Source organism: Mugil cephalus, chromosome 21 (genome assembly GCF_022458985.1).
Source record: "Mugil cephalus isolate CIBA_MC_2020 chromosome 21, CIBA_Mcephalus_1.1, whole genome shotgun sequence".
NCBI lineage: Eukaryota > Metazoa > Chordata > Actinopteri > Mugiliformes > Mugilidae > Mugil > Mugil cephalus.
The window spans coordinates 5,115,029-5,142,344 of record NC_061790.1 but is presented as its reverse complement, the minus strand read 5'-3'; the positions used below and the strand labels follow the sequence as shown (position 1 = coordinate 5,142,344).

Here is a 27,316-nt window from a genome sequence, read left to right as displayed (position 1 = left end):
GATGTGTGTCAGATAATGAGTAACACTGTGTGACACGTGCCGCCGGCAGTGTTTCTGAGCCGATACGGCTTTTTTCACCCTGCATTTACATGATAAAAGTGACACAATGATAACAAATGTCTCAAATTAACCAAAAACATAAACATTTGTTTAACACTCTTATTGCATGCAAAATAAAAAAGGTAGAGTACAAGTATTTTGCAGCTTCTGGCTACACGCACTCTGCAAGTGGGGGAGGGACGATGCATGGGCTGCACGGGGCTGCCTGTGGATGCGTCTGTCTGTAATTTCTTGCCAGGAAAAACATACATTTTTCTTGTCCACGTCTCTGGTTGACCTGAAGATTCTCCCTCCCACCATCTACTCGCATGTCTTCTCTCTTTTCTGTGTGATTTCACTGACTGTTCAAAATGTTACTCCAACTCCGACATGAGCTGCTCCGTTCACCAAGCCGACAGTCGGCCTTTGTCAAGATGTCAGTGAACATCTCGGGACTTTTTTTTTTTTTTTTTTTTTTACTCTTTATTGTGTCCCGCAGCATTTCGGCCCCCAGGCAAATGGAAAACTTCAAGGCGACCAGACCACTCTTACTGGCTGTCGGGTTAACAATCCAGTGCGCAGGAAGAGGAATGGAAATGAAGAATCAAATGACAAAGTCGAGAGGGCACACCCTGAGGGCTCTTTCATTCTTATCTAAAGAGTACAATTCACAAGCATCTAGAAAGAATAAACTGTAGACCCACTCATGCCCATGACTCAGAAGAGGCCAAGCTCCGTTCGAAGGTTTGCAGCTAGAGCTAGTGATTCATTTTTTCCCAAAATGAGGAATAGAAACTGATCTGAGTTTTCCCCTCTTAATCTCTATTATCTACAAAACCTGCACGAATCAGCAGTGCAAATCCGATATTTTACAACTTTATATAACAGGAAGTTCTGGACTGTACTGGCCTTACCAAAGGGGGATCTAACCTCTCAGTTAATGGAAACGCACTCTATAGACTCTCGGTTACATTTTGTGTTTACACAATGCACCTCTTCCTCTGATTTCAAAACAGGAACCAAGCGGTCTTGATGGAGAGAATGGGGCCGGGAATATTCCAGTCCGAGCATTTGCATTGTGCTGACGAGCTGCAGCGTTGTGTCAGCACACAGTTTTACAGTTTGCTGCTGAGCGTTACTCTTTCTCGAACCGTTTCCTCTGCGGGTTATGGAGGAAAGTTTTTCTAGATAGCTTAGCAAGACTTTCATATTTTATATTTTGCGGTTTTGTTTCAAACCCTGACAACTACATTTCCCACAATGCAATCCGACCACCTACAGTTTGAGTTTCAGAAGCAACCACTGATCTTTTCTGGTTATTTGCTGGTCAGATTTCATTTCCAAAAGCTCGATTTGCTTTTGCTCAACTTATGAATAACAGTCAGCGTAGCCCAGGTAACTTGTGTTTACTCAAAACTGCGGCAGCAATGGTTCACAAAGAGGTCGTACTCTTTGTCAAATAATCCACCTCCAGCAGATAACGCAGAGCTCTGAACCCCTGAAACTGGGCAGGGCTTTCAGGCTGCTCCGATCGGAAGTGGAAACCACACCGCATGTGAGTATGCACATGCTGTATTATGGTGGCTACTGATTGACTGAAAGGTCAACAATGGAGCTCTGATCATATCATGCCCTCAAAACAATACATTCCTTCTCTATTACTGGGTATCAGTGCGCAGGGAGCGGTGTCGCAAATCCAGAGCTTGAACTTGGGACATACTTGCATGTACGTAATAATGGTGTTCTTAGAAAACCTGAAATGATCCACTCATGACCAGTGTTACGACATGCTGGACATGTTGTTCCATAAAAACAATAAAAAGTAAGCAGAGTTATCATAAGTCAAACAAAATAAATCTTTTAATCTCCTACTAGTTACCTTTTTGTCCAGTTTCAGCCATGTGCTGTAGTTTTTGCCGTCCACGTACTGAAGTCCGAAGTACCAGACCTCCCGTACCCCGATGGTTTTTACCACCTGCACAGAAAGAAGCAAAGATTATTACACAGTGTGCCGGTTAATATAATAAATGTGTGCTCTCAACTTCCCCAGAGCGCAAGGCGTCGTCTTTAAATGTCAACGAACTCAGTTTACTTTGATATATAATGACGAGAGGGGGGAAAATCCTCATAATTGGCTGGAACAAGAGAAACTGGGGGATTAATTTGCTTTGCACGAATCAAGACGAGACAAGAAATACGCAGTCATCAGGAAAACACAATACGAGGTGACGTAACCCGAAGAGAAACAGATCCTGCTTTCACACGTCAAGAAAACAAATGAGGTCATTTTTTTTTTGCTAATAAATGAAACTGAATCACGATTGTTTATTTCTCCCAGCAGAGCAAGGAGTTGTGAAACGGCTTCTGAAGGCTTTTTTTCACGCTCTGCCAAGGTCCGAAGAATCTACCCTTATGGCGGCATACTCAGGTACCAGACCACCCTCATTGTGTTACACATTCCCAGGCCCGAGTATGAAGTTTGCAAAGGTTAATGCAGTCAGCTACTGCCAGGAGAAAACAAACAGCGCACTCTTAAATATGTTTAACGTCTCTGGTGCAGGACGTGATCTAATGGTTACTACTTCCAAACAATCGTGGTGAAAGTGACAAATTACTGGACAAATGTAAAAAAAAGCCATACAGTTGTCTGATCAGAGATGAGTGATACTTTATAAGGCGTGACCAGCATCCTGTCTGGCTGACGAGGCTGGATGGAGCGCGGGAGAAGGCCTTGTTATAATCCTCTAAAAGGCATATGATGAATACTAGGTTTTAATTTCAACCACGCTGGCAACACTTACTGATATTTTTTATCCAGAGAGTGAAAAGCCAGTTATAGCTCTGGAATAATCACTTCTGCTGCAGGAGGACGTTTTTCCACTGGAAACCTCAACGGTCAGAGGCTCTTTACAGCCTGCAGAGAAGTTTTCCAACAGCACAGTCTAGGAAATATGTTTTTTTTTTTTTCTTTTAATGTGTCATTACATTGGAGTATCTCCGCCGGTGCCTCTTTTGAATTCCCCACCCAGTCACCAGGTGAGGCGCTGTGTTGCCTGGGAGAAGTTAGAGTCAACATACATGCTCTCTAGCCGAGCCCGTTTCCAGTGATAAGCTTTAGCCAAGGTTAAAATTAAAATCACACCACCACTTTCATGGTGGCCGCGACACAAAATACAGGACAGGCCGAGAGCAGTGGGAGTAAAGATGAATGGCTCTGATTCTTCTGATGGACTGTATTTAGAGGAACAACAACAAGCGCTGGAGGAGACCTGAAATGAGAGGCTGCATCTCACCTGTAGTGAAACTCATAAGGCCTCAGAAAACAATCAGCCCTTTCATGGTGTTTTTTTTTTTCTTTCCTTTGGCATCCACAGAGGCAGAGAAACAGAACAGGAACGCACATACCTAAAAGAACAACTTGTCTTTAAACCTTGTCGCCATTTTTCCCGTGCTAGCTTCATTCAGTACCGCGCGGTATATGCTATGAACACCCGGTGAGCAAAAGGACCCAGCAAATAATACAGTTCATTAGAGGAGGATTAAATGTGGGGACGCGGGGTTTAGTAAACCGACTTCACAGCAGGTGGGGCTGGGCAGGTTGCCTTGACTTTAATGGGTTGCTAGTTTGTGCCAATGTACATCAAGACCTCCAGAGACTTGCTGTAGCACCGAATAAGATCACTGGAAAGAAAACACTGCAATCAAAACACTCAAGCTGCCTGAAAGTTTATCAACACGCATTTAAAACCTGATAACGCTGTGTTTTTACTATCACACGGAATGCAATTTAATTTCCTTATTGCCCTATTTACCCCATTAGATTAGCTCCTTGTAAAGCTGCAATAGCTTACAGTAGGTCAAGTGCTGTCAAGTGAAACTGCGCAAAAAAAAGGAAACCAAGAACAAAAGCAGTGCAACATTTCCACACACACACACACACACACACACACACACACACAAAAAAGTAATCCAACTAACGTCTAAATCGTATTTAAACCTTTTAACACCTTTGGAAAAATAAACCCACACCTATGCAAAACAAAACCGTGTGAGCTGTCACGGTCAGAAGTTTGCGTCATCCTGGCAATGATTAAAAAACATGTAAAACATTTGCAGAAGCTAAAACGATAACTTGGCTCTGTTTTTAGGTCGACGAGCAAAGAGGTTGCAGCCCCATCGGAGGGGTTTAAATTAAGTCTGCAGCCGGAGAGCGAGAGTTTCTCCTCCTGCTTTATGGGAGCTCGGGCCCTGCGGTGAGTGAGAGGAATGCCACTGGGTTGAAACAGCATTACTCACTGCATCCTCTGGGCTGAATAACTCGGAGTCCTCCGGTGACTGAGGAGGGGAAGGGAGGGGTCCACGCAATCGGGCCCCAAACAGGGACCGACCAGCACAAAGATGAAGGAGTGTGTGTTAAAAGCTCTTAAGGACTTGGGAAATAAGTCTGTTACTATCAGACTGTGGGCCGGTTTTTAGACTAACATCTAAGAGTCGTGCTGCTACCGTAAAGATGCCATTAAGGCGCACGTTTCTGAATGTCACTTTGACATGTTGGGCTGGAAGTCTGCATGAACTAGTTTCACATTTTGCTTCCAGCACCTGTCAGCCACATTACTTAGACTTGGACTCGGTTCAGCACATTGTTGAATAGTTGTGTCCGACATCAATCATCTTTTCCGCTCCACTTCTTACCCAATCCAAACCAGTTCTACGAAGCTGCAACTGAAGAAACTAGAGACAGATGTAACTAAACTAACTACTGTAAACTGCAGCAGCTGTGATTTCTTTCTTTCTTTCTTTCTTTCTTTCTTTCTTTCTTTCTTTCTTTCTTTCTTTTTTCTTTCTAGCAGATTCAGATAGAAGTGAAACTGAGCGAGGGTGTGTAGGGGAGTGGCAGGCGTTCCTCTTTAAGAGCAGCATGACAGCGACTAAGGCTATGATCAGCGTTGACCACAGAGGCCACGCCAGGCCTCACGCTCTGCCGGAGAATGAGCTCACTGGTGTTACTCAGCATTTCCAGGGAACTTGTCAAACAGTCCGTGAGCGAACTTCTCTTTCCGGAGCTGATTTTTACCAAGGCCACCGGTTTTTGAAAAACTAAATCAAGCAGCTGACACACCTCTGGGACAGCTCACCGTGGACTGACTTCAGACAAGCAGACGGTTTCTCGCGCTCACATGAGTAATGATTGCAGCTAAAAAAATAAAAAATAAATAAAATAGTGCGCTGAACTGTGTCTGACACTATCACGGGAAGCGGGTGATTATCTGTGGCACTCCCCACTGAGAGCCATTCTAACAAGCAGGCGGGGGAATTCACCAGCACCTATAAATAGAAAGATGTCAAAGGGAAACATCGGGGTCTTTAGCTATTCTCTTCTTTAACCTTGCTGGTAAAAGTTTCCACTTGGCCATCTAGGAGAAAGAGCGAGCAGCGCACCAGCCAGTAACATCTAAATATAACCATGTCTAAATGTATCTGATTTTGTTCTAGGTGATTTACCCTGATTGTATTCAAATGACTAGAACTGTTCTGTATGGTGCGGCTGAGTTAATAGGTGAATCCCCTGACATGCAACTATAATACACAAACAGAGTTGGCTACATTTGCTATTGAAAAACGAGTTATACAGGAAGTGGTTAAAACAATGCCCTTCCTCCCCCGGTGCTGAGGAGCTCATACTAATGCTATGTCATCTACATTTGGATCTTAGCTACACTCGGCTTCACAATAGCCCCGTACAACAAGTGGAAAATGCAAATTGAAAAGAGATTTCTCTGGTAAGTCCGTGACCATCAAGCGGAACCAAAAGCAATGTTACATAACCATTTTCGCTTTGACAGAACAAAATAACACAGTATCTTCAACGCTGAACAAATACCTGAAGACAGACTGTACAATAATCAATTTAAGGTCAAACTGAGTCAAGAATAGTGCCAAACACCAGAAAGACAATCACTTTTCAATAAATCAAAAGTAAACAAACAGCATCCCATACAACACAAAGTTATGACTATAACCCCGGTTCTATGGTTACCACAAGGACATGTGTTCTTTATTGTGGCCACACCTTTCACACTTCACTGAGACTGTGTGAATTGCAGCAGAGGCCACATTTCCGACTTTTTGAATCACCAACCATTAACCTGACAAATGCCTGTTTGTTCACTTCAGTTATGTTAAGCTGTAATTTTTCAACACAGAAAACCATTAACCGGTCTCTGAACCTAACCAGGGGGGAAGCTGCGACTGACTGCTGAAGCCAAAAGCTTCCTGTAATCTGGTCTGGAGGAGATACATTTTTAGACCTGGATGTCATGAATGGAAAGAGATTTGGGGGATGATAATGAGCGCGGACTTCAGTCCAGGTAAGTCACATGACAACACAGGCTGCCGTTTGTGTTTTAAATTTATCGCAGTATAGAAAAAGTATAAAAGCAGGCTATATTGTTACGTCACCGATTTTTAGAAACACTGTCAGTTTATTTATTCGAATTTACTCTTTGATTTTCTGAGAACTGAAAGTGATTATAATTACACGCTATCAATGGCATGCTTTCATGGTGACATACTTCCTTTGAAGTGCTATTCAAATAGTCTGACATGTTGGCAAATGTGCTTATTTTCTAAAAATGCTAAATATTTGCTGAACGCAGCAGTTCACAACTAGCTTAGCTTAGCATAAATCCTGGGAATCGGGGGAAAACAGTTAGGCTAGCTATGTCAAAAACTAATCCAGTCTGCCTATCAGTGACTTTACAGCTCATTAACAAATAATTTAATCTGTGCAAAACAATTACTGATGTCTCCTCTGATTAGCTGCTGAAAACATGTAGCTCAGAAAGAAAAAAATAATGCTGGTAGAATGTTTCCAGTCTCTATGATAAGCTAAGATAACAAATCAGTGTTTTCATCCAACTCTGTCACAAAAGCATCACACCCAAAATGTGAAGCTATTGACCCAACAAAATGACTTCTTCTTGTCTGTGCATCCATGCTTTTATCAATACCCCCAATACATGATGGTTTGAATGGATGTTTTCACTTAAACTGACTAAACCTAATCCCAGACGCTTTTTAAATAATTAATAAGTATAATTAATAAATATTTATTTATATCCCAAACTGATGCAGTGACTGGTATGGACCCTACCTGGTCAAACAGCTGCTTGCCGGTGGTGCTGGGCTGGATGGCAAACTCCAACTCAGCGTCCACAGTGGTGACGCGAACATTGACCTGTGGAAAAACATGAAAAAAAAACGAATGAGTTCAAACGCTGACCCGGGGCAACAGAGTGGTTCTCACAAGTTAAAGCATACTGGACGACTGTAGTGCACAGCTTTGGTGTGTGTTTTTGTGTCTGTTTGGCGAGAGGCTGTATTTGCAGAGTAAACAGCTGCTGCTCTTCTTTCTCAGAGACAGACAGGCAGACTTGCTGAAGTGACCTCTGCTGCAAAATCTGAGGCGTTATAGGCTGAAATATTCAGTGATTGCTACAAATTTGCAACGAAATAAAAGGGAATAATACATTTCCGCTTATGCAACATAAGAGGGATGTGGACCACAAGCTCCTTTGAGCTACGGTGGATGTTGTTCTGCAGGGTTTAGATTGCCATTCACATTCATTCAGATCTCTGGTTAATGACTGATCAGAATGACCTGTGCATACAAAAAGAAAGAGGAGTTCCTTCCAACTAAAGCCTGGTTAGAGAATTAAATGACCACTCACGGGGATACACCCCAGTGATTAATGTGCAATTTCAAAATCATCGCAAACAGTACGACTGGCGTGCTACATGGGATAATGAAAACTGACGTCAACTGTGTCCCACAATGGGGAGAAACAATATTCCGTATTGTAGGTTCTGTTAGTAATCAGCAACATGAATTTCACACAAAGGCCACGCAACAATGGCTGCTTTGAAGTAACGCACGTACTGAATGCACCTTCTGTGGCCGTAATGTCAAAAGTATCTGGTATTTTTGTGAGGGGGTTATGAAAAGACACGTGGTATTGACGGAACATATTAATGTTTAGTGAAAGTGATACAAAGAGGCGCACAGTGAAAGAGGGAGAAAGGCCGGTGACAGAAGCCTCCAGTGACATCTTTCATCCCTGGGCCTTTGTGAGTCTAAGCAAATTCACTGGAAAGCAGATGTCTAGGGTGAGGTAGTGACCAGCCTGGTGACTCGTTGGTTCAATCGAAGTCGTCCAGGTTGGGCTAACTAAAGGACGGACGTAAATACTGCAGAGGAGACAAATCCAATCACAGCATTGGACGGGAAGCACCTCGCCTCAGCGCTGTCCAGGATATTGTAGGGACACAGTCGTCTAGACAGTGGATATTCAAGATGCCCCATTTATTCAACCATGCAGCAATGAGGCAGATTTTACTTCACCAACAAAATAATGAGCCAAAAAGGATTTCCAGCTCTAGTTCTGTAGGGGCACATGTGTGCACAATTTGAAGGTTTTGGAGTCAGCCGCCCAATTAGGCAATCCATACCAGCTTTAGGTTGCAGCTAAAAAGCAGAGGAAGGAGGGGAAACACTGCATTTACTTTACACAGCAAAACAAAGCTCCCCTTTCAGCTGCAGAGCCCCAGCAGCCCCTAGCTATCACCCACCACATCCTAGTGGTGCCAGACTACTGAAAACCCTCCCAAAGCTGCACCAGAAGTGATCAGAAACAGCTCCACTAAGTTTTATTACTTCAGATTTCCCTTGTTTAAAAAGAAGGTTCTGCATCTCTGACCGTTTGGGATGCTTTTCACTACATCACGGCCTATTTTTACAACAGTCACAGACGCAGCACCTAGAAAAACACACCCTGGCCGGCCAAGAGAATGGAATATGTGAATGTGCGGAGCAGACAGGCCAACAGAAAACCACTGAGTGAGTGATATCTGATCTCAAACTAAGTCCTCCAACGGTAACTCACAATAAACTGAGGCCATTCACAGCGGTAAAGAAAACATGACACATAAGCTAAAAATATAGCGGGCAACGACCCAGAGTTCCACAATGAGCAACTTCAGTCAGGGGAAAGCGCAGCAGTTCATATTAACTCTTTCAAGCTCGGCTTCACAAGTCATTACTCTAATAGCTGATGCAACGGTTTCAGCCGAATGAGCACAAGTTACCAAAGCTGACGTGTTGTCATAATGACACACTTTGCACTCTCGAAGGAAGGTACAAAGCTTTGGTAACCAAGAAACAATAACATGTAACACAATCACTATGGTAACAAAGGGAAAAACCAGACCAAAGTACTGATGAAATGAATCGATTTTACATTTAAAACAAATCGCCACAGGTTTCTTAGGGTCCATCCAGCTCTCTAAGCCCACTATCAGCAAATTTGGTGGCAGGAACCAAAGTCTTTATAGTAAATGTTTGGAAAGTGTGTTTGTGTCGTAGGTCAACCAGCTGTATCAGACGTTCACATTGATTGTTGCCTCAAATTTGAGACTTGTTAAACCAAAGTCCTTTCCCCCCTATCACCCCAACAATTCACTAAAATTCAAGGGTATCTTTCCGCTGCTGGTCACTTCCTGTTTGTCGCAGATGGTTAGCGTTCCTTAGCATGATAAACTGTTTGAAGAAACTGATATTCCTTCAAACATCTGTGACTTCAATGTTATGTTTCTCACTTCTTTGCACCGACAGTTGCCTAGCAGCAGTGTTCTCGTGACTTAGGACTGACGTTACCGCTTGATCAATTAGCGTCCTGCGGATGTGACTGTCCATGTCGTAACCACGAGCTCATGAGTTCCAGCTAAAGGCTATATGTCAATATAATATGTCTGTAAAGAAACTGAAGTCTTAAGTCTTAAGCTTATTGTCTCAAAGAAAAAAATTTAGAGGATGCTTTTCTGGAAACGGAAAAAAAAAAAAATCAAGGCAATCATTTGTGGCACCATTGACGTCCATATTTGTTCTGTTATATCACAAACGAGAGACAATTCGCTTTACATCTAAAATGTAGTACCACTCTGTCAGTTAATCAATCCATCCATTTCACAAGAATGCAGACAATGTTGCCGCCCTTCCCTATTGTGCGCAGCCATAAACTGAATAACTTTTGAATGGCGAGGTTAAGGATCTGCCGTGGGTCGAGTTAAAGAAGTGAAATGGTCAAGACCTCGGTAGTTAAACTGTGAATAGGCTGCACCACATTCTTCAGTGAACACCATTCAATATTTAACCCTCCGCATAGTTTGCATGGCTTTACAAGAGTTTGTTACAATGGGAGTCGTCATGGGGACTCCACTGAAATGGTCAATATAGCCATAAACCACCGCTATCGTTTCCAGCAGCAGTGCTGCACGAAGGATGGAGTCGGGCCTGCAGGCTCTGAGAGAACTAGAGTTAAAACACTCTGCGATTTGTTTGGAGGGTGTTCCAGACATGGTTGAGTAATCAATTATTTAAAGGAACAAATATTAACAATAGGACTGGACATTAAAAGGAAAACACCCATTCACGCTGACGTTGGCCACGCCTTGTGTGGTTTGTGTCATGGGCTGCGACTCGAAGGAAACAGGATTCAGGGAGAGCCAAGGAGCGCTATCGTTTACGTCTGACAATGTGTCATTCAGATAAGTGAAACATGAGTCACAGAAGCATCAATACAGGAGCCTTCGCTGCTCCTCAAATCTGGCCCAAGCTCCTGCCACTGTCCAATAAAGAAATGTCTCAATTCCAGCGTTGGAATGTTTGACACAGGGCCAAGTATCTGAACTGTAATAAGTCAGACCGCCTGCAGGTTTCTGTGCCAGTTCACACTTTTATCCTCCGATATCCTCTTTGATCTTATATAGGTGCAAACACTCGAACATGACTTCGTATTTACTTTTCGTGACGAATGCCTGACAAATGTGACGACACTGACCTTTGTTTTAAAGATTTGTGGGGGGGGCATCTGTGCATTGTGTCAGATAAGAGTCGTCAGTAAAGAACGAGAGAAAAGGTCAGGAGGCACGAGGGGAGGGCAGAAATGTTGCATTTCCATTGCTTCGCTGGTTCGGGATTCTAATATTCTCGGGTTAAAACGTGTAAATTGAAAAGTGACGAGGCTTTCCAAAAGCTGTAGTGACACTTTTCAGGTTCGTGAATCCCCTTTTTCATTTCCTTTGTCCTAATTTGGAATTAAATTGTTCAGTTCAGTTAACAAATGTGTCACAAGTGCAGACAAAGGGGAATTGTTAAGAAAGACCTGGGTATTTTCACACAGTTACATGAGTAAAGCTAGAATTTAAATACTGAATATCTACAAAAAAAAACATATTTTCAATTAATCAACTGTTTCAGTAATGTTTCAAACAAACATGCACATGAACGTCTATAAAAAGAAAAGAAAGCTATTTTTAGCACCGGATTAATAAACATAATAATCAAATGACTAAATATAGAGATAGTCGCGTACAACATAAGGTTCATGTGACTGAAATTTTGGGTGTAGTTACATAACATCCCACCATCTCCTGCCTCCCTCCCACTGGCAATACATCCACTCGCCCTTTTCAAGCTTCGATCTAATTTCACGAATAAACTCTTATTTAGCTATCGCCCCAATTTCTACTCAGGATTTTCAGGATTCATTTCAAAATATGACACTTTGTGGCACAAACAGCCTAAAAGGAGCGGCTTCATTATATCAGACTTAGTGTCCTGTTGTTATTATTTTTCATGCTACGTTTCAAAGGACCAGGGCCGATCACGGGGGCCACAAGTCGAACAGCCGGCAGCATGAACCTTAAATAAGGGCTTCTTGGTTTCGCGGAAAGGAAAAGCCCCAGACGTTATTGTACCAAAAAGGCAGTTTTGTCTCAAATGGCCTGCTATCAGACAGTAATGATGTCATTTCCACGGTGACGCTCATGACAACCCAGAGGCCTTGACAAACAAACCCACAACACACTTTATGGCACTGAACGTTCATCACAATGCTGCTCTGTTCATCAGCGACTTGTCTCCACACTGATCAGCTTAAATCTTCATCTTTTTTAAAAAAAAAATAAAAAAATAAAGTTTTATTCATAGTGGAATTATGCTTTAGTCATACCAACGTCCGAGCAGCTTCCATCATAGTTTCCATTGTATAATAAAATAGCCGGCTGTGAGCCAGCCAGACATTTCCAAAGCCGAATGAGGGATATGTGCCATGTGCGACTGTACAGTATGTAACGGCCGGGGTGGGGCACAGTGAGTCAGGACTGTGAACTGAAAGGCAAAAACCTGTTCACATATACAAGGCGACTACAAAGACGAGCGTCACGTTTGATTTGTGCCAAGTTTCCAGGGATGCCACGGGAACCCGACATTTAAAAGTGGGGAAGCAAACCCCCCCAAAGTTTCAGCCAGCGCCTACGTTCACCTCAGACTGATTAAGATGTAAACACGAGACCTTTCCATCCAGGATGTGACCACCTCCACTCAAACCACATCACAAACGCTTCTTATCTGTGCTACTCATAAGAAGTCCAGCAACTCTTAGTTATTAGCTTTGGTGGTTTTGGTGTTTTTTTTCTCCGGGGGTATTTAAGAGAGCATGTGATTTAAGGTGCCATTCCACATATAGCCTCTTCTTAAATGACAGAAGTACACATTGATTTTAGTGAAAGTGTGTGTTTCTGGCTCATTCACTGACAGCTCCATGTGTTAAACACATTAAAAAAAATAAATAAATAAATTAAACGTCAATTCAGGTTTGAATCACACACTTTCACTCAATTCGTACATTAAATATAATATTCCTATTAAGTGGGTTAACGTTACCATTCACTGTATTACACAATTATCAGTTTAAATCTTATTTTTATTATAACAATGCGATAAAAGGTGAGAAGTATGGACCAAAATGGAAGATTAGCCGGATTTATACGGCTATAAACGTTGTTTGGCATGTTTTAGCAGACGTCTGTCTATAAAGAAGACATTACAACAAGCTTTGTGTGAAAATGTTAAATTAAACCAACTGTTACTTACCGCTTTGGGCATTTTTCCTTTCAGTCCTTTTCCCGTCTTTGCGCGAGGAGTTGTTCACTAATCAAAAGAAAAGAGAAAAGAGTGTTTCCCAGAGAAGAGACCTGTGCTTGCGCTTGTCGCTGTGGCTTCCTGAAAAGAGCGAAAGAAGAGAAACGAGTTTCAGTGTGTCCTGCGTTACTTAAAGCCCGGCGGAGGGCAGCTCGACAGTCATCGGGATGAATCACCCGTGTGACTCAAGTTACCCGCATCTACGCAGACTCACACAGGAAGCACTCGACTCCCAACCTCCAAGTAAGAGCACGGGTATGTGAACGTTAACACAAACACCAATATACTTTGTTTGTTTGTTTTTTTACATCATACAAGCTGCCTAAACTACATGACCAATATATCTGATATTTTGTTAACGTCATGAATTAGATTAGATTCAACTTTATTGTCAGTACACATGTACAAGTACCGAACAACAAAATTTAATTTAGCGTCTAACCAGAATAGTAATAATAAATAGTACGATACCCTATGGTACAATATATTATGGACAATATTTACAGATGAAAACCTATATACAAGTGAGTGAGCACACACAACATACACAATGACTGATTGACGTACTATGAACATATGTTGCACAGATGTATTTATGTGTTAAATGTGACTAGACTGTAAATAGGAACTATAACATAATTTACAATAAAGGAAATAGCAGGTGACAAATTAGGATACAAAACACTGATGAAGTGAGTGTTAAATAAGTTATAAGCAGTAGATACCTAATGTTACTAAACTAGCTCAATATTCTGTACATAGTGCAGTCCAGTAGTGCAGTGGTGGTGATGGTGTTTCAGTCCTCGGTCAGTGAGGGAACGAGGAGTTGAGGGGTGTGGATGAATTAATGTGTAGGGGTTAGCGGGGGGCAGAATTCAGTAAGGAATGAATTAATGAATGAATGAAAACTCACAATTAATTTCCAAGGTGCGTTCTTTAACCAAAATGCTGTTTATTAATAAATGAATAAAACTGACGACAGAAAACACTTTACATTTGAGAAGCTCAAAATCCTTTCAGAAAATAATTAAAAAGCCAAGTGTGACACATAGATTGATATAAGCTAAATCCATCAAAATGTTGTTTAGATCATTATAAAGTGATGATAGGTGTCGTAGTAATAGTGATATAAGAACTGATTCATTCTCAGTGGCCTATTGGTGACTATAAGTTTAGTTTTACTTTTTGTGGAGGCATTTTGTCTTTAATTATTTTCCTACTTGATCCAAAACTCGATTTAACTTCGACTTGAGTAAATGCAATTCTCCAGCACGTTTCTTTTAACAGTAAATAGCCTAAAAGCCTGAAACAGTTGCCCGCTTTTATTCTGAAATTCAAGCCGGAAGTCGTGCGCGTGACTTTTGTGCGTTGTACCTTGACACTGGTGAATCACACAGGCACCGTACAGGTTAAATTTGGCGTGCCTCACCCCCTCTATTTATGATAAACTTATTCAGTCTCCACCCGTCTCTGTTTCAGCCTTCATTTTGACGCCTTCGCCAACAAACCCACACCCCAGTTCGGATTCAAGTCAGCTTTTCATGCCACTATTTATCCGCATCGCTCAACAAGGTGGCTTATTTATATAGAAATAAAGCATAAAGGAAATAATGTTGCGTTTGAGAACACATGTCACGAGAAGCCCCGAGATGAGAAGTGACCTTAAGAGGTGGCTACAATTACAAAACAAAGAGACAAAAAGAAAAAAGAAAAAAATCGGGAAGGTTGTGTGTAGGTTGTGCCGGTACACACCCACAGCGACGGGGAAACAATTCAAAGCGCAAAGCACACGCGGAATTCACCTTTGAAATGACTCCCGGTTAAAAAACAGATCGCAAAGCTGTTAAAATGTTCAACAAACCCCTGACGATTGAGCCGCGTTTCTTTGTGCAGACTGTGCTGCAGCCACATCCCCACTATAATCCCACAGACACCTGTTGTGAGATTTGCCTCCTTTGTGCAGAGCGGCAGAAAGTGCGCGTAAAAAAAGTGCGTAAAGTGTATTTTTTGGGTTTTTTTTTCCTCCCCCCGACACAGCGCCCTGGTGTCCGCGCTGCGAAGCGTCAAGTGGCTTGCACGGATAAATGTCCTACTAAAAAAAAAAGTCTTACCGGAGCTGGCGTGGTCGGGAGGTGAGGATTGTCCTGACGCTGGGAGCCGCAGAGTTTCCCCTCCCTCTATTGAGCCAGGCGCAACATGGCGCTCATCCATCCCAGTGTGACGCCCGCCCGGCGCTGCAGGAGGGCAGGGAACCTGGGGGGAGAACCTGGACGGGGGAGGGGGGGGCAGTCTGGGGGACTTCCCCACAAAAAAACGGTGTCGGTTTCATTAAGCGCTTTTATTTGTACCTCCACCACACACACACACACACACACACATAGTGGGTTTCCCCCTCTCATACAGCAACGGGATCTTTGCAGGAATATATTTGCATACTAGTATTTGGGGGCCGTTGCCATGGAAACTGAATGTTTTGAATCCGGATAATAAACCAGTGCCCCACAATATATGCTGCTGCTCTCTTTAATAGACATTAATAGACACGCAGTTAGGCACTCTAACTGTAAAAACAAATGATAATCAGCTTCTATTGAACACATTCATCAATTAAAACTGTAGAATATACTCGCATCTTGTTTTATTTATACGTGCATAGATGCATGAACGTACGAAATGGAGGTGTGTCCACACCTTTGAATGGTAGTGTATATTTTATGACTCAAGATGAAAATACGTGACCACAGTGTAAATATATATGCTTATTTGGTTTCATTCAAAGTATTCCTCTTGTAAAAAGAACCCTTTCAACAATTAATTGAACACACCGTCCAGCGAAGTACAGCAAATGACGTTAAATCTATACCTGAAACCAAGTCCGTGAGTCAGCCGGCTCAGGAACACTTAATTAATGCTTAGACAATTATGTGAGCGTCAGCAGTAAATACACACGGAGCTGAATAAATACATCTGAACCTCATCAGTCCGCTGTGCAAAGAATGAGGTGTCACCTGTCCCGAGCGCAGTTACATCACAAACGTCGCGAACTTTTCCTCCACGGGGAGGGAGCGCGCGTCCTCACGCCCTTACGCGAGCGAGCGCGGCGCGGGGAGGGAGGAGGCGCCCTAGGTGAGCCGACCAATGAGAGGGACGGGATTAAAATAGTGCCGTATATATCTGAGGTTACACCGACTTCTCACCATAATGCGAAAGCAAAAGGGTGATGTGACACTCCTGCCCTAAACCACGTTAAACTACTTCCTTTACTTTGAAATGATCACCATCACCATTACAAACCTTAGCTTTGTTCAAAATAAAAGCGTTATCTTGGGTAGGAACTAAAGTGAAACGCGTGAAAGTGTGAGGGTACAAAAACACCCACGCCCAGTAAAAAAGATTAAACGAGCTTCTGCATTCTTTTATTATCTCCGGCGAGATGATAAAGCAATGCAAAACATTCTTGAATTTGCCTGTTTGGCGCACCTGAAAGAACTGTTTGCGGAGCGGTGCCAGATGCAAATAGATAAAGGTGCTTTGAATGATCTCTGGGGAAGTTGGTTAGAGCCCGTTGCTGCCCTCTCTGTCTGACTTCTTAAGATAACAGCGCCTTTTAGTGTTTGATTCGGTCCCATTGTCTTCGCCTGCTATTGAAATACAGGCAGGAACTTTTCTTGTGATAAGCAAGTAAATGGACACACGCACCGCACGGCCAGGGAGAAAGGGATTGTTTAGCCTGGTAATCACAAAAAAATGAGAAGTATGGTAGAAAGTGGAGGATGGCCTTTTTTTACACCGCTAGGAAGTGTTTACTGACTTCAGATAGCAGTCAGATGGAAGGGAAGTCAGATAACAAACACTTTATGAATAAAGCATCTGACAACGCTTCAAACAATGAAAACACTGTTGGGTTCAAACGTCAACGAAAGGTCATATATTCTGTCTTCATACTCCAGAGCAGTAATTAACTCCCAGTTCCTACTCTTTCCTCTGGGGGAACTTTCCCCCTGAGGTTCTCTGAACATCATTTTTTATGAAACATTTGAAGAACCTCCGAGTTCCTGGAAAGTTCCTTTAAGGTTACATTTGAAAAATATTTACAGCACTTACAGGGAACTTTTTAACCCTGAGGGTTATTTGTCAGAACCTTTGGGGAAAATTTCTTGACGATTTTGAGATATTCACGTTTGAAAACATTCAGGCACTGTCCTTTTTTTTATTTTTTTTTTAGATTTTAAGTGTTTTACATATTATTTTTGATTATTTTTAGTAATTAATTTATTTATTTTCAACATTTATATAACAAACATACATTATACATATATAACAAAGAACACAACCCTGTGTCCCATCTCCCTTGCAGCCATTATCTCCTCTCCTTAGTACATGCAAATATAAAGATATTTAAGAAATCAAAGTCAAAACAACCCAATAAACCAAAGTGATGACCAAGATTACAAACTGGACATATATAGTTACCACAGATGAGTCTCAATAGTCACACGTTTTTTAACCTCCTGTGCGGCTTTTTACCACATCTCCACATTAATGTGTCAAAGTTTTATTGATAGTTGGTTTTTTGCCACAGTCAGAGGTTTATTTTTGAGAACTTACTTGGAGCAAAGAACCTTTAAGGAATGTTCCTTTAGAGTTCGAAGACTGTTGTTTTTGAGAACCTTTAAGGGACTTTTATGCAAAATTTCTTAAGAGGAACATTTAGGGAAGCAGATTATTGCTGAGAATATTCAGAGAACTCTCTCTGAGAAATCACAGAGGGGGAAGAGAAGAAAGAGGAATGTATCGTAGACCCCTGAAGAAAATGTTCCTAGAACCTTTCGGGAACATTATCAGAATGTTCTCCACACCTGTTTGCTGGGATGTGACAAAGACTGCATTGTACATTCTCAAAGGAAACTCATGGCGGCATATTCAGTTTATTTTTGAGACATTCATTCTCTCAGTGAATCTCTTCAGGTGTCATGTTCAGCTGACCGTGTCTGTTTTCTGGGTGACTTCATGGATGATAGCTGAAAACAGACAGAGAGGATGAAGTCAGCGCTGTGAGTCATTGTGTTGCTTAACAAGCACCACTAGATGTCACTGCAACAACGTCTGTGACCCCAGAAAGTTCAGAAAGTTAAAAAAAAAACTTGTATTGAGGAGATTGTAGGTTGCATTTATAAATGTAATGTTTGTTTTTATCAAGAATGCTTAAAATGTAGTTTTAGAGTTAAATTCTGCAATTTAACCAAAGAATGTAAGAGGATTTTCATCCATAGCTGTAATGGAAATAATTGTATATTAAAATATAAATAGAATATAGAATCTCAGACACGAGGAAAAATAAATTAAGCATCTGAAAATTCAAGTTTAAAAGAACGAAGGGAATTGTTCCTCTTAAGAGTAAAATCTCTTACTATCCAGAAGCTCTCTTGCTGCAAATCTCTTCTCCAAATTGTTGTTAACCTCATCCATTAACCATGGGAAGAAATTTGTCTCGATATCTGTAAATCAGGATCACAAACAGGACAAAAGGCAGGAAGTGTTAGTCAGTGAGTCTATATAACCAGTCACAGATTTAATGAGCTGTGTGCTCGAGCGCAGTGGCGCCCCCGTGTGTCAGAAAGGGTGAAAGCTGAAGCTGCTGACCTTTCTCCACTGGGTCGTAAAAGTAACCGTGGGTCCTCAGTGAGGTAAAGACTGCAGGTAAAAGGTTGGCCAAGTACTGCTGGGTGTACGCCCGGGCAGCAATCTTCTCCGCGATCTCTTTCTCTTTCTTGAGGACCTCTTTCTGCTGCTTAATTCTACGCTCCTGGTGTCAGAAAGAACTTTTAAAGAAGTGCAAACAATGTCTTGTTCCTCAAGTCAGTCTGTTTGATTCATCAGTGGCTTTTGACAGCTAAAGATTTACTGTGCTGTAGATCTTTCTTTGGGAAAAAGTAAGTTCTTGGTCTCTAAGGAAATGTGGGGCAAAAACACAAAAGCAATGGGACATAGCAACGGAGATGGAGACAGGGTGGTCAGTTATATCGGCTAAAATATTTCCACTTAGTTACAGCATCTGTGTTTTGTAATGTGAAACATTTGGGACTAAAAAAGGTAATAATCTGAGCTGACGTGAGAAAATATACATAGTTACAAATGAATAAAAGTTAGAACAGTGAAAGTCCAGTTTATCCGCTTACTCTGGACTGCGTCTCCATGGCAACACGAGTAAATAGCCTACTGTTGCTACAATATGACTGGTGCCCCTGATATGACCCTTTTTTTTGATAAAGTTCACACATAAATACATTTTGTAAAATATAAATAAACTGCAATAAAAGGATTGCTCTAACCTGGGCAGTTAAGGGATGCCTAAATTGTGAAAAACAATAAAATATAAACACAGTGAATTTAAGGTCTCTGGAATTTGCATACTTTCTCCTCAGTATGTCGTCTCTCCTGCTCCTGGAGCCGCTGCACCTCGGCCAGCTCATTATTTCGCAGCTCTTGGAAGGCCCTCTGCTGGGCCCTCAGACAGGCCAGCTCCTCCTCCTCCATCACCTCCAGCAGAGACTGTTCAATTGTCTTACCCACCAGCACCTCCAGTATTGGCTGAACCTCCCTGTCGAAGTCAAACAACTGCAGAGGATGATTGTTGTGAGTGTACGGCACATTTTGCAATTAAGAACATGACTTTTAACTTCATCAGAACAACACATTCGTCATTTCACATTCCATTTAATTATATAATCGGACATGATGATTACTATTCTGCATGAGTTTACACTTCTACTTCCCTAAAGTTGAGTTAATCAGAAGAGAAGGAAAGCAAAGGACGCCATCATGCTGTCTAAAAGTGTCCAGTAATTATCTTGAACACTATAATCCAGGGTTGTGATGACGGGGTTTGGTTATACTATAAATTTGCACTGCCGTCCCCAAGCTGATGACTTGAAGATATTATACAACTATGTGCTGGATCATGAACTTCCCCTCTAAATGACGTCAAAAAGAGGTTCCATTGTATTAGAACTGTATTGCTGCTATTAAACGTTGGAAATACGGGCAGGTTTCCATTACTATTTTTACTACCTACCTCTCCCTCCTCGATCTGTGTTTCCACATCTTTTCCAGATTTGGCAGGTATGAAGAGAGGAGTCGCCGGTCTGTCCAGGAAATCATCAGTCTGACACTCGATGTCAGTAGCTACAATAACATCACTAAGTTCTTCAAGGTAGAGCTCTGGAAATGAGGGTCAGGATGTTAAAAACACATTTGATTCAAAGAGTTTAATGTCCCGATGTTGAAGGATGATTCATTTGTTTTACCTGTTTGTACATCAATGTGTTTTCTTCCCTGCAGGGCTTCAGGAGTCTTAGGTCTGAGCTGCTCCCTGGCTCGCCGACGAGCAATATTTCTCCTCCTGATCGCCTGCTGTCTCTGTATCTCAGCAGGATCTGGCTGAGTCGTCTGTCAGCAATGGACGGTAATACAGATTTTAAGGTAAAGCAAAAAAAAAATAAAAAACCTACTGCAATAAAGCACAGGTGTGTCATGCTTACAGTCGGTATGATGTGTTGGGCGTAGGTATTTCCCCTGACAACACGGCGATCATACATGATGTTGCCATAATGCGGCGGAGTCCTGCATTGTTGAAGGAAAACAGTGTTGTCATGCAGTCTGGTAGTTAGTAGTCAACTCTGGCAATTATTAGTCTTAAAAGACAAAACTGATACACGTGCTGGCATCTAATATCTGAATCAAGTCAAGTTTATTTACGGTACATACCTCAGACATATGTCTCGTCTCGTCTCAATTACACTACTAAAATTACACTTCTATCAGGTCATTTTGTCTGCTGTTTTTTTTTTTCCAGCTTTGTGCATCTAAATACGTCCGCATCTTCCATTGCGTTTCTGACTGAGATCTTCTGGCAGTTCATCAGAAATTTTGACTCACTAAGAATAATCATAACAAACTATAGATAGAAACTGATCACACAAATTTACACATTTTTTTCTCCGTGGGTCGCTGTGCTGTCCCTGACATATTGTGTAAACATGTACACATGTTTCAGTTATAAATAACAGAGACACTCTGATATAATCCAGTTTAAGGCACCACAAGCTACACCCTCCAAAATCATCATACAGTTGAATTACCACCTTCCTTATGTTGTTTCAACACACACTGAACAATATACAGTAATAATAATAATAATAATAATAATAATAATAATAATAATGATACAGTCCTGAATGGGGATTTATTGGATGATTGCTACATTAGAATATATCAGTTTTTACTAGAGTAACGTTAACGTTACCTAATGAACCGCCGACGAGTGCATAGAGATATAAATTATAAATTATTAATATAAACTATCAATGTCATATAAATGTAAAAGCAACACAAATTTTTAGTCAAGATGTCTTTCCATCTGAAATGTACAATGAAATGCTACATGACAGTGGTTTTCAAGTGTAGCTTATAAGACAGTTTCTAACAAACATGAACGGCAGTAACGTACTGTTCAGACGGAGCCTCTCTGTATTTGGACCGGGTCACGACGGGTCTGGGGCGACTTGAGAAGATATATGTTCCGTTTGTATCTCCGTGGCTCTGTGAGGCAAAAGCCATTTTCGGAAACTGTCAAATACTGTGGCTAATTGTTTGGTAGTTAACGTCAGCGTTACCAGCGCGACTAATGGGATTTGTTGTAGCAACCGTATCCAGGAAGTGGAACACAACTGCTGTTACGTCACTTCCTGTAAAAACGATGGCCCACTATTATTGTAGATAGATAGATAGATAGATAGATAGATAGATAGATAGATAGATAGATAGATAGATAGATAGATAGATAGATAGATAGATGAGTCTTATTTATGTTTTACAGTTTTTTCGTACATGACCGCAGTCAAATTACTTAATGACTGCACATAGCAACAGCACAGACGCTAATAAACAAACAGTGCAGCTGTAAAATTTCTCGCTAAAGAGACACTGACCTGGATTCTCGACCTAATGAAAACACATGTAAATATTTATTTTAAATAATGCTCAAATTATGTCTGGTATAGATTTATAAGGTTACAAATGCTATTTCCTTAGTAAGCCAGAGGATTACTTCATTTGCTTTGGAAGTTGTTGATTATCACAGAAACACAGTTGTAAGTGCATTTCCTATATTGAGTTACCCGCTCTTTAGCATGCTAATCGGTTAGCAAGCTTCTACTTGCCAACTGTTGCCCAGCAGCTGTGTTTTCATTAGTTACCTCCCAGTATTACAGCTTGAACACCCAGCCATTGCTACAAGATTGCTACAAGCCCAATATTGCTAGGTTCCTCTGTATTCTTGCAGCACTACTACCGCTACAAGAATACTGCTGATCCTGACGAGTACTACTACTACTACTACTAGTAGTACTACTACTAACACAGTTAACCATGCAAGTGTAGGTTTAAATGATCATTTTCTGAGAACTTTCAGGACTGAAATGCCCCGGTAAATGACCCCATCCTCAAATTCAAGAATGTAGCATCCATTTCAACAACAAACGGACATAAACCTGGGCAAAGGACAACAGACAAATACACAAGTTCACAACAAACACAAAAGTCGCTTTGTAGACAACTCTCACACTCTGCGTTTGCTCTGTATCAAGATCATAATTATTGATGCTGGCACCACATCCTGCACAAAAAAAGTCAAAAGGTGACAGACAACCTCCTTTTCACTTGAAAATCTTTTCTACGAAGAAGCTCAAAGTTTAAGGGGGGTGAGTTAAAAACAGCTGCTTTTCAGATTCAACGTTTAAATTGAAACTATAATAGTGGGATCAGAAGTCACAAGGATGAATTTGTTGTTGTTGCTGCTGCTGCTTTTCTCTCTCTTTTTTTTTTTGTTCTTGTTTTGTTTCAGTTTTTTTTTTTTTTGCATATGTCTAGTGTGTACACTCAAAACAAAACTGTGTGCACTTTGAAAACAAATTTGTTTTTCAGCTCCCTGCCAACTCTCAGCTGTGGGCCGCAGGAAGCATTTAGTGAAAAGCAGAAACTCAACATGACTCTAAACCACAGAGAGCATTTTCAGCTCTACAAAAAAAAAAAAAAAAAAAAAGTCTGAACGTGTCATAGAAAAATAGGGCACCGGAATCGACACGGAGCTTGTGAGGACAAAGGTGAGAGCTCTCTGCGGCGTCGTGAGTGACGACTCATGAGGCAACAAAGTGTTTCCATATCACTGATTTTTATGGCAAAGACGACCGAGCCGCAGTTCTGTATTTCTGACAGGTCTGTAGATATTCAAACATTCACAACATAAAAAAAAAAAAAAAAAAAACACAGCTGGTGTCGCTGCTGGTGGAGAAAACCACGCTGGGTTTGCGTCGTGTTCCTTAATGAGAGGACTCATTCAGACGTTTCTGTGTTGTTGTTGGCTATTGTTTATGCCTCAGCTGCCACCAATGATTACACATTGTTAAAGGGTAGAATTCTTTCTATTGTACAGCTATTATCTTCTTCTCATTAGTCCCAAGTGACACCCACAATATTATGCAACCAAGCAATGCTTTCTTCCGCAGTTTCATCAGAGCATGAAAGCACTCACAACATCTTTTTTTTATTGTTATTATTATTACTGTTATTATTATTAATCGATGCTTGCGGCCTTCCTAAAATCATTCACTAAACACACAGAAGAAGAGCCGCGTTGTCGTCAAGCACTTTCTGGGTTTTTTAAAAAAGAAAAAAAAACAAAAACAATTACAGCAAAGAGGCACCCGTGGGAGGAAAAAGTAGTGACACCATTTTGTACAGTCATCAGCAAAGTTGTTGTAATGGCAGCAATTAGTGTTGAGAGACTGAGCTGGAGGTAAACGGTAGAATATTTATTCAGTTTATCTCACTGAGATCAGCACCTTTTGTTGTAGCGAAAGAAAAGACCAAGAAATGAAGATAAAAATTCAAGCACCTGGCAACCGAGCCATCTCCTTGACAACGAAGCGAACTCCGACCGCTGAGGAAGTTCAGCGCATATTAAACTTGTGATAAAATCTCGAAGCTGTGTTTACAACTGTCAGGAGCAGCTTGAGTGTTGGAGCCCTTTGACAATTTGAGTCGCCTTCTTGTTAATATTCAGCTGCAGACACATCCCCACACGAGACGGAGATGATTCAAATATCGACGTCTAAACTGTTGTCGAGAGAAGTGAGCAGAAGCAAGTGCATTTTATTGGATTCAAATGCAGACACTGAGGCCAGACGGGTCTGTGCTACATAAGTGCTCAAACGAACAGACTTTGTAGAGAGGAGGCATTCAAAGCAACCAAATAAAACCCAGAAGGGCAAACAAGCAGGAGGGAAAACAGGCAGCCGGTCCCAACGACGGCTGCTGAAAATCAGGGCTAATTTTGATTTGAGAGCTTGGATGTGGGTGTCTGAGGGCATCTGGTGGACCGGTGGAGAATGGCACTTTTAAAGAGGAGGTGTGAAGAGACATTTATGACGACTTCACACAGCCCGAAATGAACACAAGCAGATATTGTAGACGGTAGAAAAAATGCTTTCACCCCCCCCCCCCCCTTTTTTTTTCTAATTGAAGATTTTGCATAAGAGATGTTAATCAAAGATAAGATTAGTAAAGCAGAAACGTTTGCGTCATCCCTGTCACGGACACTACCCAATATTTTTTTCCGCCAACCTGTTGCTTTGTTGTGGCTTGCCGGGGGAGTAGTATCGGCAAAAAAAAGACACTAGAGAGGCAGATGAGCTCATTGACCATCTTGTGACAATACAATGTTCTGCTGGGAAACTAGTACTTATTTAGACATGTAGCACCCACCCAACGCCTCAGGAGGCCCCCATGTTCATTCTCTGATGAGTCACGACTGTTCGGGAGACCTGCACAATTTTAGGAGGGTGGTCATAATTTTATGCCTGATCGGTGTGTTACCAAAGCGTGTAAAGTCTCCGAATAATCAGTTACCATATTATCTTCTTTGCTGCTGGACGCACTCTTGACATGCAGTTACGTTACAGTATGTTCTGTGGCGTCAGCTCATCACTGAAGACTTCCCTACGCTGAATACATTGACACATTATGTCCGGCTCTTGCTTTCATAACCAACAAATAAGGACAAATAACTCACATAGGTGCATCTAACCTCTCCTCGCCCACCCAGACTCAAGCCGACCACTATTGTCTCCATACCATTCATCATCCGTCCCCCGCGGACCATTCATTGCATCTTCTACGTTTGTGCGTCTCCCTCACCTTTAACCTGGTCAAATGAAGCTCTTTGTACGACCGAAGCGTGGTGTTGTTAATGAAGCGGCCGTAATGAGCCGAGCTATATCACTGTATATTGATGAGAGTCGCTGTGTTGTACGTGTTCTTTGTGAAGGTCGGGTCGAAAATGGCCAGAGATAAGTGTGTTTATTAGCTGTCTAATGGTATCTATATTTAATTTGCTTCCGTGCATTATGCATGATTGTAGACTTGCAATAATTCTGAGGTAAATCAACACAAGAATAACGTAGAATGTAATATTTTTAATGTTAAACAGATTAAACAAGCAATAAGACGTTAAATTATGTCCCAGGTTTAAGTTTCCACTTCTTTAATCGAGACTTAAATATCTGAGTAATCACTGCGCGAACTCATAGTTGGCAGAGGATGAATGCTAATATGCTTAGCAATCATGTAGCAAATGCTAGCATGCCGATGCTAAAAATAAAGACAGTGAACATTTGTCACAGATGCAAGCAGCCAGACATGAAACTGCCATATGCTCCAGAAAGGAAGTAGGTTGAAGGTGCTTGTAATTGCTGTCTAGAATGCGAGAGATGGGTAGAAGTCCACGCAATGAGTTTATTACAGAATCCCTGCAGGTAAATACAAAAACAAAAGTCTGAAAAGGCAAAACTTAAGGCGCTAGAAGAAAACACAAAAGCGACCTCTGGGTAGGAAACTGCCACCTGGAGAGGAAAAAGACACAGGTGATGGACAAACATTTGCAACAGGAAGGACTCTTGTGCTGGCACAGATAGAGCGAGAACTTGCAGAATGATCTGGCAGTGAAGGGAAACCATGGCGATCCTATTATATCAAACTGATCAGTGATTGGCTGCTACTGGTTCAGTGAAAACCAGGATCGTGGTGCTGCCACTCTAACCCGAACGATCAGGCGATAAATGTCGATTAAGAACCCCTCTAGTGAGTCATGTGTCATTAAAAGTCACAATGAATTCTTAATGTGAGTGTAAAGGTTTGGAAATAATCTGCAACCCGACCGCAGAGCTTGAGTGGAGATCTTTCCACAGATAGCGCAGACAGATATGAGCGGCTCGCTCGAGTGTCTTTGCAATAACCTTTTGTTTTTTTAAAAAAATAAACATTTTGCAAGATGTGACTCCACATAGAATGTGATTGGCACACAATTTGTGCCTAGTGACAATCTGCAGAATCTTAAATTGCCCTCTTGCAATGCATCCACTGTAACCTGATGTCGGTTCTATTGCAGCTAATGACTAAAATCAAGTGAGATCAGTCCTCTCCTTTCACACTTCACTTTATTATTTATACTGTAGATGAGACTGATATGGTGCTGAATGAGAGTCATACAATTTACAGCGTGATAACACTTGACGTTAAAAAGAATGGCGTCTCCTGCAGTTTATACTTCATGCCTCTGGTAAATATTGTGCATTTATATAAGCGAGTAATTAAGATGCAAAATCTTGCTGCTTGAGGCTTATTGTATTTTACTTGTTATGCAAGATATATATTATTGAAAGATTTCTAACCTAACTCAGTTTAGTCATTACATAATAGGATTATATTACATTGTGCCAATGTTGTCAGAGGTTGTTAGACTTCCCTCATCGTTGAGCTTAAATCTTATACAAAGGACAGACTTTTTCAATCAGTTGCAAATTTTGCGACACATTTGATCAACTCGTTGAGGAAGGAAACTGTGTGTTCAAACCTCTTAGAAAGGAAGGAAGACGAGGTGGCATCAACTCATCACGCAGTCACAGACAAGAGGAACAGCAATTCAGAGAAAAACCAAATCCGTCCATGTGACCCCATCTGGTTTCCTTCTGCCTGAGCGTATGTGCCAGAACACGCTGTTCTCTCAATGAGGCCGGTTAGCCACTGTTACGCAACAAATCGCAAAAGAGAAGCTGAGCCAAAGCAGCCACTTTCCTCCATTTTGTCATTATTTCTGCCGCTAATGAATTCGCTGGAGAGCGA

General features: G+C 41.5%; 2 protein-coding genes across 2 annotated transcripts in view; both read right to left on the bottom strand.

The window, feature by feature from the left end:
• The window catches only part of ezrb (ezrin b), a 29,481-nt gene extending 14,167 nt beyond the window's left edge, over nt 1-15,314 (bottom strand). The window contains exons 1-4 of the mRNA XM_047573717.1: nt 15,190-15,314; nt 13,031-13,159; nt 7,193-7,276; nt 1,919-2,014 (exon numbers count right to left, since the gene is read on the bottom strand). Coding sequence (XP_047429673.1) covers nt 1,919-2,014; nt 7,193-7,276; nt 13,031-13,042 — 192 coding nt within the window. The 5' untranslated portion in view covers nt 13,043-13,159; nt 15,190-15,314. The remainder of the gene's footprint in view (nt 1-1,918; nt 2,015-7,192; nt 7,277-13,030; nt 13,160-15,189) is intronic.
• A 2,655-nt stretch (nt 15,315-17,969) lies between these two features.
• rsph3 (radial spoke head 3) lies at nt 17,970-21,778 on the bottom strand. Its single transcript, XM_047574003.1, has 8 exons — nt 21,588-21,778; nt 20,620-20,701; nt 20,386-20,527; nt 20,154-20,299; nt 19,493-19,696; nt 18,722-18,884; nt 18,490-18,576; nt 17,970-18,099 (listed from the first exon to the last, which is right to left on the bottom strand). Exons 1-8 carry the CDS (start codon nt 21,695-21,697, stop codon nt 18,056-18,058), a joined length of 978 nt encoding a protein of 325 aa, XP_047429959.1. The 5' UTR covers nt 21,698-21,778; the 3' UTR covers nt 17,970-18,055.
• Nucleotides 21,779-27,316: the final 5,538 nt, after the last annotated feature.

Excerpts from the sequence above, each read along its gene's own strand:
- rsph3 (XM_047574003.1), bottom strand. The coding sequence starts at position 21,697 with ATGGCTTTTGCCTCACAGAGCCACGGAGATACAAACGGAACATATATC. Across the intron at positions 20,300-20,385 it reads ACACATTGATGTACAAACAG|AGCTCTACCTTGAAGAACTT; the intron begins GTAAAACAAATG and ends CCTCATTTCCAG. Across the intron at positions 19,697-20,153 it reads CACAGATCGAGGAGGGAGAG|TTGTTTGACTTCGACAGGGA; the intron begins GTAGGTAGTAAA and ends CATCCTCTGCAG.